General features: G+C 42.5%; 1 protein-coding gene across 12 annotated transcripts in view; it reads left to right on the forward strand.

Moving 5' to 3' along the window:
* Osbpl8 (oxysterol binding protein like 8) overlaps positions 1 to 14,696 on the forward strand; it is a 140,023-nt gene that overhangs the window by 42,709 nt on the left and 82,618 nt on the right. For 10 of the 12 annotated variants that reach the window (XM_076553888.1, XM_042263424.2, XM_042263427.2 and 7 more), the window contains one exon: positions 777 to 885. In XM_076553888.1, coding sequence (XP_076410003.1) covers positions 841 to 885 — 45 coding nt within the window. In that variant the 5' untranslated portion in view covers positions 777 to 840. Of the gene's footprint in view, positions 1 to 770; positions 886 to 14,696 lie in introns of those variants that run through there. The other 2 variants (XM_042263434.2, XM_076553891.1) reach the window with 2 other exon arrangements.

Below are 14,696 nucleotides of genomic sequence, written 5' to 3' on the forward strand. Positions count from 1 at the left end.
ATCTCTGAGGGAGTTGAAGATTAGTTAGTTATAGTTGAAGATTAGTTAGGATATAAAGTGAATTAGGTACATTTTGGACTTACCAAAATAGCATAGATAATAGAATTATTTTCTCTGAATTTGTCAAATACAAATGGACTAGACATTGTTTAGGTATTTATTGTATATATGATATATAGTTATTGTACTTTTGTATATTGTTTTTCTATATCCGCCTGCCTCTGCCTCCTCAGCACTGGGATTAAAGGTGTGCGCCACCACCGCCTGGCTCAGTTGCATTTTTTTTTTAAAGCTTGCCTTTAGGTATTTCTTTTCACCTGAGATAAATTTTCTGTTTCATTTTTCTTCGAACTTTTATTCTTTTAAAAAACGTGTATGATTATTATTTTATTATTTTATGTTTATGGGTGTTTTGCTTACATGTATGTCTGTCACTACATGTGTGCAGTGACCATGGAGGCCCGAAGAGGGTGTTGGGTCCCCTGGAACTGGAGTAATAGATGGCTGTTGGCTGCCAAGTGGATGCTGGGAATTGAACTCAGGTGCCCTGCAAGAGCAGCAAGTGTTTTTAACCACTGAGCCATCTAATTAATAACTAGGATTAATTCTTAAAGCAAAAACAACAACAAAAAAAACTTTGTCAAAATCTGTTTTTTTTGTTTAATTTTCCAGTAACCTTAGTATAAAATGTTTTTGCCTTCTACTATAATTAATGTTTATTTTCTACTTGCCTTAATTGTTAACCAGTCCTAATACATACAATTTTCTTTTTCTAGGCTTTCCAGACTTCTAGAATGGCTAAGCGTTAATGGAGGGAGAAGCATAAGTCGACCTTCCACTATGGAGGCAGGCTTGGCAGACGGCGGAGACCCTGACAGAGCATCGGTGAGTAGTTTAAAGCAGTACAGTAAGGACGCGTCACCTACAGCTGTGGAGTGCGTGATGTGAGCCGTACTTCATTCTTGACAACTCACTGAGAGCAAAGGCTTGTTTATTTGGTTGCCTGGTTTGGGTTATTTTTGAGACAGTTTCACTATGCAGCCCTAGCAGGCCAGGAACTCACTCTGTGGACCAGGCTGGCCTTGAATTATAGAGGTCTGCCTCCTCTGCCTCCCCAGTGCTGGGATTAAAGGCAAGTGTCACATGCCTTGCAAAAGCAAATTACTTGAAGTACTTTAAAAATCATACTTTAACTGCCACGTTGTTATGAGAATTACAGATTGTTTACAGCTTCTTGGAGCAGAGCCCTGTCAAATTTCTGGTATTTCTGTTTCAGATCCTTCACTTCTCTGATCCATCCCAGTTATATTGTCTCAGACTGATGTAATAGTTTGTATTTGCTTTCTCAAACTCTTTTTGGATCTTAGTAAAATCAAGAGACTATTATTTGTTAAGAAAATTAAATACCTCTAAATCTCAAATTGAGTGCAGCTCTGAGCAAGGAGAGTGAATGAAACATTTAAAGTAATAAAGAATTAAAAGCAACTGCACTGTATAGTGTATGGAAAATTGAAAGTTTAATCAACAATGCTTCCTGAATTAGATTCTGAAATTAAAGTAAATGTGGATAGCAGGGAAAGTATATACTATCCAATAATTAAAAAAATTCACCCCTGGTATAGAATAAGTAGATGCTATGTTATTATAAGATAAAGGCTTTACTCCAGAATAATCATTTTAGCTCTTATATTTGAGTGATTCTATTAAATACTGATTTACAGAATTTTTGTTAGCAGTGTTGCTCTTACCCAAAGTAAAGGTCTCCTCTATGAAATGTCGTCAAGGGTTCGTTTATTTGTGAATGGGTTCTTGGTCGTGGTGATGATGGAACTGGCATTCTTCCACTAAGCTAAAGCATCATCCAAACACGTTTTCTTAAAGAAAATCCCTGCAGGAGCAAGGCAGTGGCCAGCTTCCTGTCTATGATTTTACTACGGAGATGAGTTACTATTTCATCAAGGTGATTGTAAATTTTAATTGAGTGGATGTCCTTTGTTCAGGCCCCAGTGTAGGGACAGTGTAGTAATTAATAGCAACATGCAGTTTTATTGAGTTGGATTAACTTGATTCAAACCTTTTTTGAATTTCTCATTCAGATTTCTTTTGGTTCCTTAAACATTAAAAAAAAAAGTTAAACTTAAAAGTGATCACTTGTTAATAGGGAATAAAATGAGCTTGGAAATAATGTAGTTTATACAGGGCATGGTAGCTGGCTAGAAATGGGCAGCTGATGGTTATTTTATTTTTACTGTGATTTCAGAAAAAGTTAAAACTAAACCTTGTATTATTACTTGACCGTAATCATCTTTAGAAAAGCTGTTTCACTGTTCTTATGGCTGAAATGTCCTTGATGCCTTAGTGATAATAAAAATTGTCAATAATAGACTTGGGATATAGTGGGCCCAGGCCCACTGTGGGTAGCGCCATTCCCTGAGCAGGTAGTCCTCAGCTGCATAAGAAAGAATGAGCTTAAGCGAGCCACCATGCAGCATTCTTCCATGGTTTCTGCTGCCCTCCTTGGCTGTGAATGAGTTCCTGCCTTGAGTTCTTTCCTTAAGAATGGACAGTGGCTGGGTGGTGGTGGCTCACGCCTTTAATCCCAGCACTCAGGAGACAGAGCCAAGCGGATCTCTGTGAGTTCGAGGCCAGCCTGGTCTACAGAGTGAGATCCAGGAAAAGCGCAAAGCTATGCAGAGAAACCCTGTCTCGGGTGTGTGTGTGTGTGGGGGAGAATGGACAATGACCTGAAAGTATAGGCCAAATAAATCCTTTCCTCCCTCAAGTTGTTTGTTCAGAGTCTTTTATCACAGCAACAGAAAGGAAACTAAATATGAACTACATAGTATTAAATTCTGTGCCAGAAGCAGATGAAACTGCAGTGATTTATTTTTTTTTAATTCTAAATTCTGTTCCCTGAGAAGTTGGAGCAAAGATTTGAAGAAGTAGGGGAAACTGTTTTGTTCCTTTCATTGTTTCTTCTGTGATATATTATAGTTTATTGTAGAGAGACTCAATACTGATAATTTCAATATGAACTACAGAAATGTGAATTTCAACCTAGTGTTATGGTTCACTTTTGAGTTAACTATTTATAAAATAGCTCCATTGGACTTCGTGCCTTGAGCTAGTTATGTTGACACACAGAAGAGGTAGCTGAGAACTTGGTTCTGAAGACTCACAGCTAGAAATCTGAGCAGATCTGCCTGTGTTGGGTCCCTCTGCAGTCTCATTGCTCAGCAATCTAAAGCAGAAGGATCATGGATTTGAGGGAAACTTTACCTAGTGAGACCTGTGTCATGAGGAAAATAAGAAAAAGAAAAGAGCTCTGCCATTTAATGTGATGTGGGTAATGAATACAAATTCCCAGGGTTACAGTTTCCCTATGAAATATGTCAAGATGACTGTAATGTCTGCCTTCCAGAGTGATTTTGAGTATTAATTGGAACTAAGACTAATGCTGCACACATTATAAACATCCATTAAGGGGGCTGGAGAGACAACTCAGAGGTTAAGAACACTGTTTTTCCAGAGGTCCTGAGTTCAATTCCCAGCACCCATATGGTGGCTCACAACCATCTGTAATGAGATCTGGTGCCCTCTTCTGGCCTGCAGGGACACATGCAAACAGAACACCATATACATAATAAATAAATAAATCTTTTAAAAAAAAAAAAGAGAGAGTACTTAAAAAAATTCATTTTTTTTAAAAGTATGGCTTTTACTTAAAAAAACTTCTCTCCAAAAAGATCAATAAGAGTCTGTGAATTCTATTTGCATACATTGGATAGTTGGAAAAATCTTTATTTTTTAAATTTTTATTTTGTGTGTATGGATGTTTGCCTGCACGTATGGCTGTGCACCACATGCATGCCTGGTGTTGTGGAGGCCAGCGGAGTGTACCAGCCCCCCTGGAACTGGAGTTACAGATGGTTGAGAGCCACCAGGTGGGTGTCGGGAATCTAGCCCAGGTCCTCTGGAAGAGCACCTACTTCTCTTAACCACCGAGTTGTCTCTCCAGTCTGGAAAAGCTTGAAGAGAATATTAATTGTGAAAACAGAAGGAAGGGGGCTCTTTGGATTAAAAATGAGCCAGGAGAACGTTTCAGGATGAAATAGGAGGCGAGGATCACTAGGGAATATGTTGTTTAAAGTTGGAGGTAAAAGTGGAATATATCAGGTTGGAATCAGCAGTATTTATGTGGAAAATGATTGCCACAGCAGACAAAGACCAGACATACAGATATGGTGCCCAAACAAGGATTTTGGGACTGGATATTCAGATAATGATAACCCTTGAATTTGGAGAATGAGGAACCCGAAACACATGAAGACCCGAGCTGATGTCAGGTGTCTTTATCCATTGCTCTCCACCTTGTTTTCTGCGACAGGGCCCCTCACTGGATCCCCGTCTCCACTCCCCAAGCAAGCACTGTGGTTACAGATGTGTGCTGCTGTGCTTAGCTTTCACATGGGGCTGAGGGACTGAACTCTGGTTCTCATGCCTACATAGCAAGCCCTTCACCCATTGACCCACTAAAAAAGAAAAACACGATTATGTTTTTAAATGTGTTCCCCAGTCCCGGTTTCTTGAAGTTAGAATTGGTAGAGGATTGCTTAGATTTAGATTTCAGTTTTCTTACCACGAGCGCTTCATAGATGGTTTTGTGTCTTACCGCCAGGAGACTGCAGTGGTAACTTTCTCTCTTCTCGTGGTAATGGGAGTCGTGTCTGTTAACTCAGCTAACTTAGGAAAATGAGGGTTTGAGAAAATGACAATTATAATGAGTTTTAAGCAAGCCGACTAACCAATCACATTTTGTGATGTGTTTGTCGTCTAGACTATTAGTCCTTCTGCTGTTTAAAAACTTTGCTGAGTGTCTCAGTTAGGGGAGGAAAGAGTTTATTTGGCTTGTACTTCTGTATCACTGTTTATCACTGAAGGAAGTCAGGACAGGAACTCAAACTGAGCAGGATCCTGGAGGCAGGAGCTGATGCAGAGGCCATGGAGGGGTGCTGCTTACTGGCTTGCTCATCATGGCTTGCTTATCCTGCTTGCTTTTTCCTTCCCTCCCTCCCCCCTCCCTCCCCTCCTTTCCTCCCCTTCCTCCCCTTCCCTCGCCTCTCCAAGACAGGGTTACTCTGAGTAACAACAGTCCAGCTGTCCTGGATCTCATGCTGTAGACCAAGTTGAACTCACAGAGATCTGCCTGCCTGTCTCCTTGAGTGCTGGGATTAAAGGCATGTACCACTCCTGGCTAAGCCTGTTTTCTAATTGGACCCTGGAGCATGAGCCCCAGGGTGGCACCACCCACAATGGGCTCAATCTTCCTCCATCAATCACTAATTAAGAACATGTCTTATAGCCGGATCTTACAGAGGTTTTTTTCTCAAGGTTCCCTCCTTTTCAGATAATTCTAGTTTATGTGTCAAGTTGACATAAGACTAACCAGCACACTGAGGCTACTAAAGGGAAATATTTTTTTAAAAGTGTAGAATAATTTGAAAGGCCTTATATTTTGTGTATCTTTTTAAAACTTGTGAAAACTATGTTAATAACAATTATTTGTCATTGAGTCCCCAAGTGGGACCAGCACTTGGGAGGCAGAGCCAGGCGGGTCTCTGTGAGTTCAAGGCCAGCCTGGACTACCAAGTGAGTTCCAGGAAAAGGCGCAAAGCTACACAGAGAAACCCTGTCTCCAAAAACCAAAAAAAAAAAAAAAAAAAAAAGAGTTCCCAAGTGGGAAAATACTGCTTATTTTTTTTCCCATTGAATAGGTACTAAAGATTTCATCTTTTTGTTACATATTTTTGTAGTTGTTAGAGGTTGATTTTACTCAGGATTTGAATAATGTGATGATAAAATTTGCCAGCTATGTGGCAGGTGAGATGGGTCACTGGGTAAGGACACTGGCCACCATGCCTGACATTCTGACTTTGATCTTCGGAACCCACTTGATAGAAGGAGAGAACTGACTCTGTCCATTTATCCCCTGACCTCCACCTACTTGCTGTGGTGTGTGCTCCCACACACATAGGTATGTTCCCAACTCACAAAAGAAAGTAAATCTTAAGAAAGCAAAATGCAGCTGGCCGGGCATGGTGGCGCACGCCTGTAATCCCAGCACTCGGGAGGCAGAGGCAGGTGGATCTCTATGAGTTCAAGGCCAGCCTGGTCTCCAAAGTGAGTTCCAGGAAAGGCGCAAAGCTACACAGAGAAACCCTGTCTCGAAAAACAAACAAACAAACAAACAAAAAAAACAAAAAAAAACAAAAAAAAAAAGAAAGCAAAATGCAACTGAAAGCTGATTTTTCAGAATTACACAATTTCATGTTGATATTTAAAATAGGTTTACCTACATAAAAATAAAATAAAATATTCCAGGTTTACAGTGAGACTGTTCAGTAAATTCGAGGAAGCCAGTAAGAGGGAGAGTTAGTTAACAAGAAAGTGAGAAAAATAGCCAGTCCTCTGCACAGTGTATCAGCAGATTGCCTCGCTAAAAATTGTGTGTTTTGATTTGCATTTTTCCTTGGAGGTTTCTTTTCCCCATTGGTGCTGTTAGAACACAGGGCTTTGAGTATGATGGGCAAATGCTTTATTACTAAACTACATCCCCAGTCCTGCTTGGAAACCTTATGTATGTTCCCAGGACTCTTCAGTTCCAAAAAGGCTTTCACAGAATGTGAGATTAATTATGCTTGTACCATACCATGGTATTTAACTCTTTCTGCTTCTTTCTTACGTTCTTGTACCTGTACACTGATTTGGTATTATTTATTTGGAGGTGTGCTTGTGAAATCTTGTGATTTCAATTGTTTAGTTTAATTTTTTCCACAGGATATTTTGACCTTGCTAAATTTTTTTATTTGTTTTATTTTATGTGAGTGGGTTTTTCTCACATGTACGTCTATGCAGTGGTGCCAAAGAGATCAGAGGAGAGCATTGGGTCGCCTGGAACTGGAATTATGAATGGTAGTGAGCATGTGGGTGCTGAGAACGGAACCTGGATCCTCTGCAAGAACAAGTTCTCTTCATTTTTTTTCCAGCTCCAATGTTGTGACATTGGAAGTTTCTTTTAGAATTGCAGAAACATTACAAAGATAGTTTCCATAATTTTTGTATCCATTTCCCCCTGCTATCATCTTATATTTAGTATGGTGGATTTGACATAATGAACCCATACTAATTTTGTACACACGGGCATGGATGTATGCATATTCGCATATATGCATATAAAAAGTTGTACGTTTGTGTGTGGAGGATGTATGTATGTGTTCCTGTTGGCATATGTCTATGGCAGTGCACACACAGGGTGTGTGTGTGTGTGTGTGTGTGTGTGTGCCAGAGTGTGATGTTTTTCTTTATTCACATTATTTAAGATGGGATCTCTCACGAAGAGCTCATTGGAGCTCACTGATTTGCTAGCTGAGTGGCCAAGTGAGCTTTTCTCAAGGCCCTCTTGGATCGATCTGCCTGGAAGAGCTGCGATCACAGGCGCCTGCCATCATGTTATCCTGTTTTTAATGTAGGTGCTGGGGATCTTAATGTTTTTTCAGGCAAGCCCTTCATTCTCTGTGCCGTCTCCCTTGTTCTGATTTCTTTTTAAATACAGGGACTGGCATTGAACTTGCTGTGTAGCTGAGGATGCCCTTGAACGTCTGCTGACTCCTGCCCCCATCTCCTAAGAAATGGCATGTTCCATGATGGAGGTCCGGGGATCAGATACAGAACCTCAGGCATGCTAGCCAAGCACTCTGCCCTGATTATCAGTAATAAATATTTAATTAATTGTGTGTGCACATGTGCTGTGGTGTACTTAGGGAGGTCAGAGAGCAACTTGTGGAAGTTCATTCTTTCCTTCCACCATATGCATCCTGAAGATTGAATTTAGGTTGCCAGGTTGAATTCAGTGAGCCGTCTTTCTGACCCAGTCAGTTATTATTAACTGAAGTTGTTCTTGATTCCAGTTGGCTTAGTTTTGCCTAATGCTCATATTCTGTCCTGGGTCCCAGCCGGGCTGACACCGCGCATAGTTGTCAGGTTTCCTTGGGCTTGTCTAGGCGGCGGCAGGTTGTTATGCTTGACTTGGTTTTAATAAACCTTGACTTGGTTGCTTCTTGTTGAGAGACTCTCATACAATGCTGGCTTGGAATGCAACCCAGACCACCATACCATTAGCTACAGTCCTTCATCAGCCCCCAGTGCTGAGATGATGGGTGTGAAACACCCGCTTCACCTTACAGCTTTGAAACACCAGGTGCTTTTGCAAGTTGTTTCTTACTTGGAGTTGGTCCCTCCCTCCCTCCCTCCCTCCCTCCCTCCCTCCCTCCCTCCCTCCCTCCTGCTCCTCTCTGTTTGAGAGAGGGTTTCTCTGTATGACAGCCCTGGCTGTCTTAGAACTCAATCTGTAGACCAGGCTGTCCTTGAACTCACAGAGATCCACCTGCCTCTGTCTTCTGAGTGCTGGGATTAAAGGCGCGCGACACCACGCCTGGCTGGACTCTGTTTTCTTATGACTAGAATGGCCTAAGGAGTTTTCGGAAGAGCTCAGAAGTAAAATCTGCTGCCTTTCAGGCTGCTCTTGAGCTCACAGTGGAGCCGGTGCTGACCCTAACTTACTGTGGAGCTGAGGAAGACCTTGGACTCAAGGTCTCCTCTGCCCTCCAGGTGCTGGGATGACAGACAGGTTTGTGCCGCTGCACCTGTCTGTAGTCGGTCTTTCTGTGGTTCGCTTTTCGGTCCTCACAGCTGAACCTGGGCTTTCTGCGTATATAGTTAGAGGTAAGAGTTGGAGAGTCCTTATAGAATTGTCTCTTTTAGTAGGTTTATCCCTTTTCTATAGACTTCCAAAATTACGTCCTGCTCTACAGTTGCCTCGTCCTCCATTTCTTGGGATGTGGGTTGGTGACAGTGGTGATGGGCTTACTTCCTCTCTGCAAACGGTTGTTTTCTTTCCTAGGAACGTTCCTTTCTTTATGTGCAGTGTGACTAAAAGTGAATCAAAGATTCCAAACAGTGGCTTGGAATTTAAAAAAAATTCTAAAAATGGGGGAGGGGCTTATTCTCCTCTGCTGTGTGTGTCGTTCTCACAGTTTAGAAACCTAAATAGAAATGATAGGGATCTAGGTGCTATTCACTCAGTATAGACAGTATCATTTTTAGCCAGAAAACGGAAATAGAAAGCTTTTTGTTTCGCTGAACTAGGCTTGAGGAGAACTGGGTTTAAAGGCTTATTTCTTCCCGTGTTTATAAATAATACAGTTTCCGAGGTTTTAAATGGATGGATTGAAGGTTTTTCATAATCACCACTAAGACCTGTTTTCCAGAAGCTCTGAGGCTTATGGGAAGGAGCTTCCTGTAAGCAGGATGTAACCAAAGGTCTCCAAGTCAGTGAAAACTGCACATCCATCTCAAGTTTACTAGTGAACGAAGGAGTCCATACAGGTCTGGAGAGATTAGAGACTTGGTGATGTGAGCTCCTCTTCTGGTGACTCTAGTGTGCAGTAGTGAGGATGGCCGTGCGCTCCTCTCCTGGTGATTCTAGTGTGCAGTAGTGAGGAGGACGGCCGTGCGCTCCTCTTCTGGTGACTCTAGTGTGCAGTAGTGAGGATGGCCGTGCGCTCCTCTCCTGGTGACTCTAGTGTGCAGTAGTGAGGAGGACGGCCGTGCGCTCCTCTCCTGGTGACTCCGATGTGCAGTAGTGAGGAGGACGGCCGTGCGCTCCTCTCCTGGTGACTCCGGTGTACAGTAGTGAGGAGGACGGCCGTGCACTCCTCTCCTGGTGACTCTAGTGTGCAGTAGTGAGGAGGACGGCCGTGCGCTCCTCTCCTGGTGACTCTAGTGTATGTTTGCAGTGAGAGCTGTAGTGAGGAGGGAGACGAAGGCAGAGGGTGGTGAACCGATGAGCAGAGTGTGACGCCCCACACGTGGGAAGTGTCTCGGCACCGTTGTTTTGTGGACTTGCTTATTGTGTTTAAGGTGAAGCAGGAGTAGAAGTCTTACGTGTCAGATGCACGTGAAGATAAACTTGAGTTGGAAGCCAACTCAATACCATTTTATCTTGCAGGAGTGGAGCAGTCAGTGTGTTTTCATCATCTGCTTATGTAACTCCTTCAAAATCTTATCACAGTTAATATGTTGAGAAGAGCGCCGTGAGGCAGAAACAAGCTTGGGAGGAGATTTTATTTGTGTGTTATGGGGTGGAGACACACAGCGCCCATGTATGCAGAAAAGCTACTTTTTGTTAAACATTACATGTGATGTTGGAGAACTGAACCTTGCTGAGCACGTGCCATGAGCAGTGTCTTGCTGCACTCACGCCTACCCTGCTGAGAACTGGGTTTAGAGCTCATGGCAATGCTAGGTGTTGAAGTAGAGGAATGTTCATGAAGTAGAGGAATGTTCAGAAATCTGCTGACAGCTGTGAGTAACCACTAAATCCGGTGCAGGGCCTTGTGATGTGCGCTTGGTATTCCAGTACTCGGGAGGCAGAGGCAGGCACCGAGCTCAGCCTGCTCTGCATAGAGAGTTCCAGAACAGCAGAGCTGCACAGAGACCCTGTCCCCACGCACCAGCATCTCATCACTGCAGCTGTCTAGTGTGCTCTGTGAGATTGCAGTGCGTGGCCACGTCCTTGTTCCTGTGAAGTGCAGGCACCAGGTCCTGCAGGGTGTCAGGCGATTGCAGTTGCAGCTGAGATTGACAGTAGGGCCAGAGGCTCTTGGTCAGACTGGAGAAGGAGTCATCTAACAGCAGTTAAAGCCGGCAGGGGAGCAGCAGCCATGCGGAATGTGTGGAAGGAGTTAGAGATGCGTCTCTGTAGGACCTGAAGCGTCCATGCCAGCGTCCTTTGTTTACAGATGCAGAAACTAAGATTATGTAAAGGAAGTATGTACCTTTTCCAAAGTTGGAGAGCAAGTAGAAAGTGGACTCCAGGCTTGCACATCTGGTAGTCTTTTCTGTTTGTGAGTTTTAGGGCATCAATACATGTAACAATTCATACATAGTAGGTGTGATAATGTATGGGTAAGTGATAGTGTAGGGTGCAGAGCGGGGCAGAAGAGTCAGTTATTTTAAAGGAGGAGAGAAAGTGTTGTGAGGAAATGTCTTTTAAGATATGCTTGACTTGAGTATTGAAAGGAACCCAGGCCCTTTACTGGCTTCGTGAGGGTCAGAGTGCCCCGCAGGCAGGCAGAGGAGCGCTGTAAGAAGATGCCGTACAGCATGGCATATTGAGGGAGTGAAGCACGCTTGTACGGTGTAGTAGGACCAGTGTGATGGGTTTTAGAGACAGATGTTTCTCTTCGCTTTTATTTGTTTGTTCATTTTGAGATGGGGTCTCATTTAGCTCAGGCTGGTCTTAAACTCACTAGGTATAAGACGGCCTTGAACTCCTGGTACCTGCCTCACGACCCAGTTGCTGGCGTCATCACACCTGCTCTTAATTCCACAGTGGTTCTTTCCTCCTCGTCTTCCATCGCTTGTTTCTCTGTTACTCAAGACACTGTTCATTCTTAATTCTCTCTTAGTCACAGCCTTTTCAGTTGCATTCTGGTTAGTGATGTCTGTCTAGAGAGGCTAGAATACGGTGGAGGGACGGCAGTCCCTACACAAGTTCAGTTCAGTCTCCGGTGTGTCTGTGGTACTGACTGAGCACTGTTTTTAGAAAGGACTTTTGTGAGATCATAGTGTAGTAGTCAAGAACTTGGCCACTATTTCTGTTTGGGGGAGTTGGGCCTAGTGGAATTTTATTCTTCATTTTGCTGCAAGGCTTTTCTTGTTTTTGCTCTATTGGTCTCTGGGGCAAAACTCAAGAGAATACAAGAGTAGGCGAGAAACTCGTTAAGCACCTCCTCATGCTTTCTCTAGGAGCTGCTGTAACATTTGCTAGTGTTCTGCACCCTTGGTCTTCTGAATTTTAGACTGTTGTGCCACCCTACTTGTGTGGGAAGAAAATGATTTCTTGCATTCTTAACTGTGTGCTCTGTCCTGAGCTGCTTGTCTCATACACTTTGCATGATAGTCTCCATGTTACCATGAAGAGTAGGTATTCTCTGTGGAAATGAAGAAGCGAGGCTCTCAGAGGGCCATTTAAGTAGGGTCTCTTAGCCAGGTAAGAGGATAATCTTGAGATCTGAGTACAGCTACTCAGTTCTGTTTTTCTTGTCATTGCGTGCAAAGACAGATACTATGTCAGAAACTTTATATTACACTTGCTCTTTGAAGCATTCTTTTAAAGTATTTTGTATTATTATAACGCACACTTTGAAAGTGATGTGGTACATGATCATTTCCAGGGTGTTGCTCTGGTAGCTAATTGTGACTTTGTGTCCGAGGTTTATGTTGATCCTTGGGCACTACATTGTTTCTGAGACCTGAAGAACCAGCAACTGCTTTCTTATCTGTGGTAGAGTTGGAAGTACAGAGACCACCATTTCCATAGCATTAGCAGTCTTGTTTGTGGCTGATAATACTCAGCAAGGAATACAAGTTTATGGATGAGTATACTCGTTTATGCAGCAATCTTTAGAAAGAGAATAGACTTCCAGAAGCTGAGAAGATTTTTGTTTTTATGTCTTCTTTCACATCTTGGTCTTGACTCACTCAAACATAAAATCCATGTATTTGTGTAAACAAGGCAAATGATTTGCCAGCTAAAAATCTAGGTTAGGTAAGTTCTTCTTTCAGACTGAAAATTGAAACAATTTAAACCCGTTGTAGGATTAAGCTTATGTTGTTAAGATCAACTCTGAAATATTACCTGCATTTCTGATATAACCGGTTCTCATATCTTACCTGGTGTGATTGTGGTATGATAATACGATTTGGGTTGTATTGTTTCCATAACCTTTCCAGGTAACTGGTTGATTGAGTTAATCTGAACTGGTTGGTCAGATTTAGAGGAAAATGTTTCATGAGGTCAAAGGCTAGGTTCGCAGGTTCAGTCATTCCATGGACAGCAAACACATTTTCCTTGTTTTATAACCACAGCTTTCTTCCTGTTCCCCCACCATTTGAATGGCACAAGTTACAGATGAAAATCATGTTGGTCAGTTTTGAGCTGCTCTCTGTGTAAGGACTTAGATGAAGGAGGTGAGTTTAGTTATGGCGAGAAGCTACCAGCACCAGAAGAATTGCCATTTATGCTCCATTACTAAAAGTGGATATAGCTTGATAAATCAGTATAGAATCTAAAGAGTAATAATGGGAGAAAATTTGACTATGTCGTGGATGAAAACTAAGGATGTTCTTAGTTAGGATTGGGCCAGTTTCTGTGTTGAAATATTAGTGGTAACAAAATTTTAGGAATTGACTTGATCTTTTGAGCAAATAAGAAAAACTAAATTTAAGATAACTCTTCAAGGCTATAACTTTTACATTGTTATAAAGTTTGGCTTATAATTCAGACTTTATAAACTCTAGAGGTAGAAGCAGGAAGATTAGAAGTTCAAGGTCACCTTCTGCTACTTATCACTCTCTACTACTAGTTCGTGGCTTGCCTGTCTTAAGGCATAAAAAGAGAAACTCAGAGTTTATACTTACACTCTGTGTTAATTCTTTGTGTGTCATATTAGATGTGCTGACTAGTTTTATATCAGCTTGACAGAAGCTAGAGTCATCTGAGAAGAGGAAACCTCAACTGAGAAAACACCTCCATAAGATCTGGTTGCAGGCAAGCTTGTAGGGCATTTTCTTGATCAGTGATTGATGGGGTGAGGGCCCAGTCCACAGGGGGAGGTACCATCTCTGGCTGGCAGTCCTGGGTTCCATAAGGAAGCAGACTGAGTAAACCATAGGAGACAAGCCAGCAGCAGGACTCTTCCATGGCCCCAGGTTCCTGCCTCATGAGTTCCTTTCCTGCCTGCTTCAGTGATGACCAGTGATAAGGAAACACAAGCCAAGTAAACCCTTTCCTCTCCAAGGTGCTTTGGTCATAGTGTTTCATCATGGCAACAGCAACCCTAAGACATTAGGCATGCACTACATTAACATTTGTGGAAATAAAAAAAAAAGATGGGCAAGACTTGAGCAATTGAACTAGTCCTTCAGTAGACAGGAATGCAGAAAACCACACATGAGGAATACATTTCTCCCATGGGCTTGGTAAGGTGGCTCACTGGAGAAAGGTCTTGCTACAAGAGCCTGATGACCTGAGTTTGACCTTAGCACCCATGTAAAGGTGGATGGAGAGAACTGACTCTACAGAGTTGTCCTCTAGCCCCCCCCCAACTTTGTGGAAGAGCAGCCCCATTCCCCCAACAATAATATTTTAGAAGTGTTACTGTTTATCGAGTTTATAGTAATTATGAAGCCTTTTCTTTTCACTTACGCACTTATTCATTCGTTGTTTGTTGAGTGTCTGTAATGTGCTAGGTTTTCTTGTTGCTTTAAGGAATACAGCAGTGAACAAAAGAGACCCAATTCTCGCTCCAGTGGAATATCTGAATGGTGCAAGATAAAACTATGTCCTGTGTTAATATGATGAAAACTAAAGCATGGTGGGAAGGAGGGAGAGTGATGGACTGTATACTAAGGAGTGGACTGTAAAGCATGTCTTCTGATGGAGCAGCTCCGGAGCAGAATCTTGAGGATTTACCCACCTTCCCTTAGCCCTCCTCCTCTGGTGGAGAATGAACATGGGGCCTTATGCATGCTAGGAAAGTGCTCTGTCCATTCTCATACATTTTATTTGGGGA

This window comes from Peromyscus maniculatus, chromosome 18, assembly GCF_049852395.1.
Source record: "Peromyscus maniculatus bairdii isolate BWxNUB_F1_BW_parent chromosome 18, HU_Pman_BW_mat_3.1, whole genome shotgun sequence".
Classification (NCBI taxonomy): domain Eukaryota; kingdom Metazoa; phylum Chordata; class Mammalia; order Rodentia; family Cricetidae; genus Peromyscus; species Peromyscus maniculatus.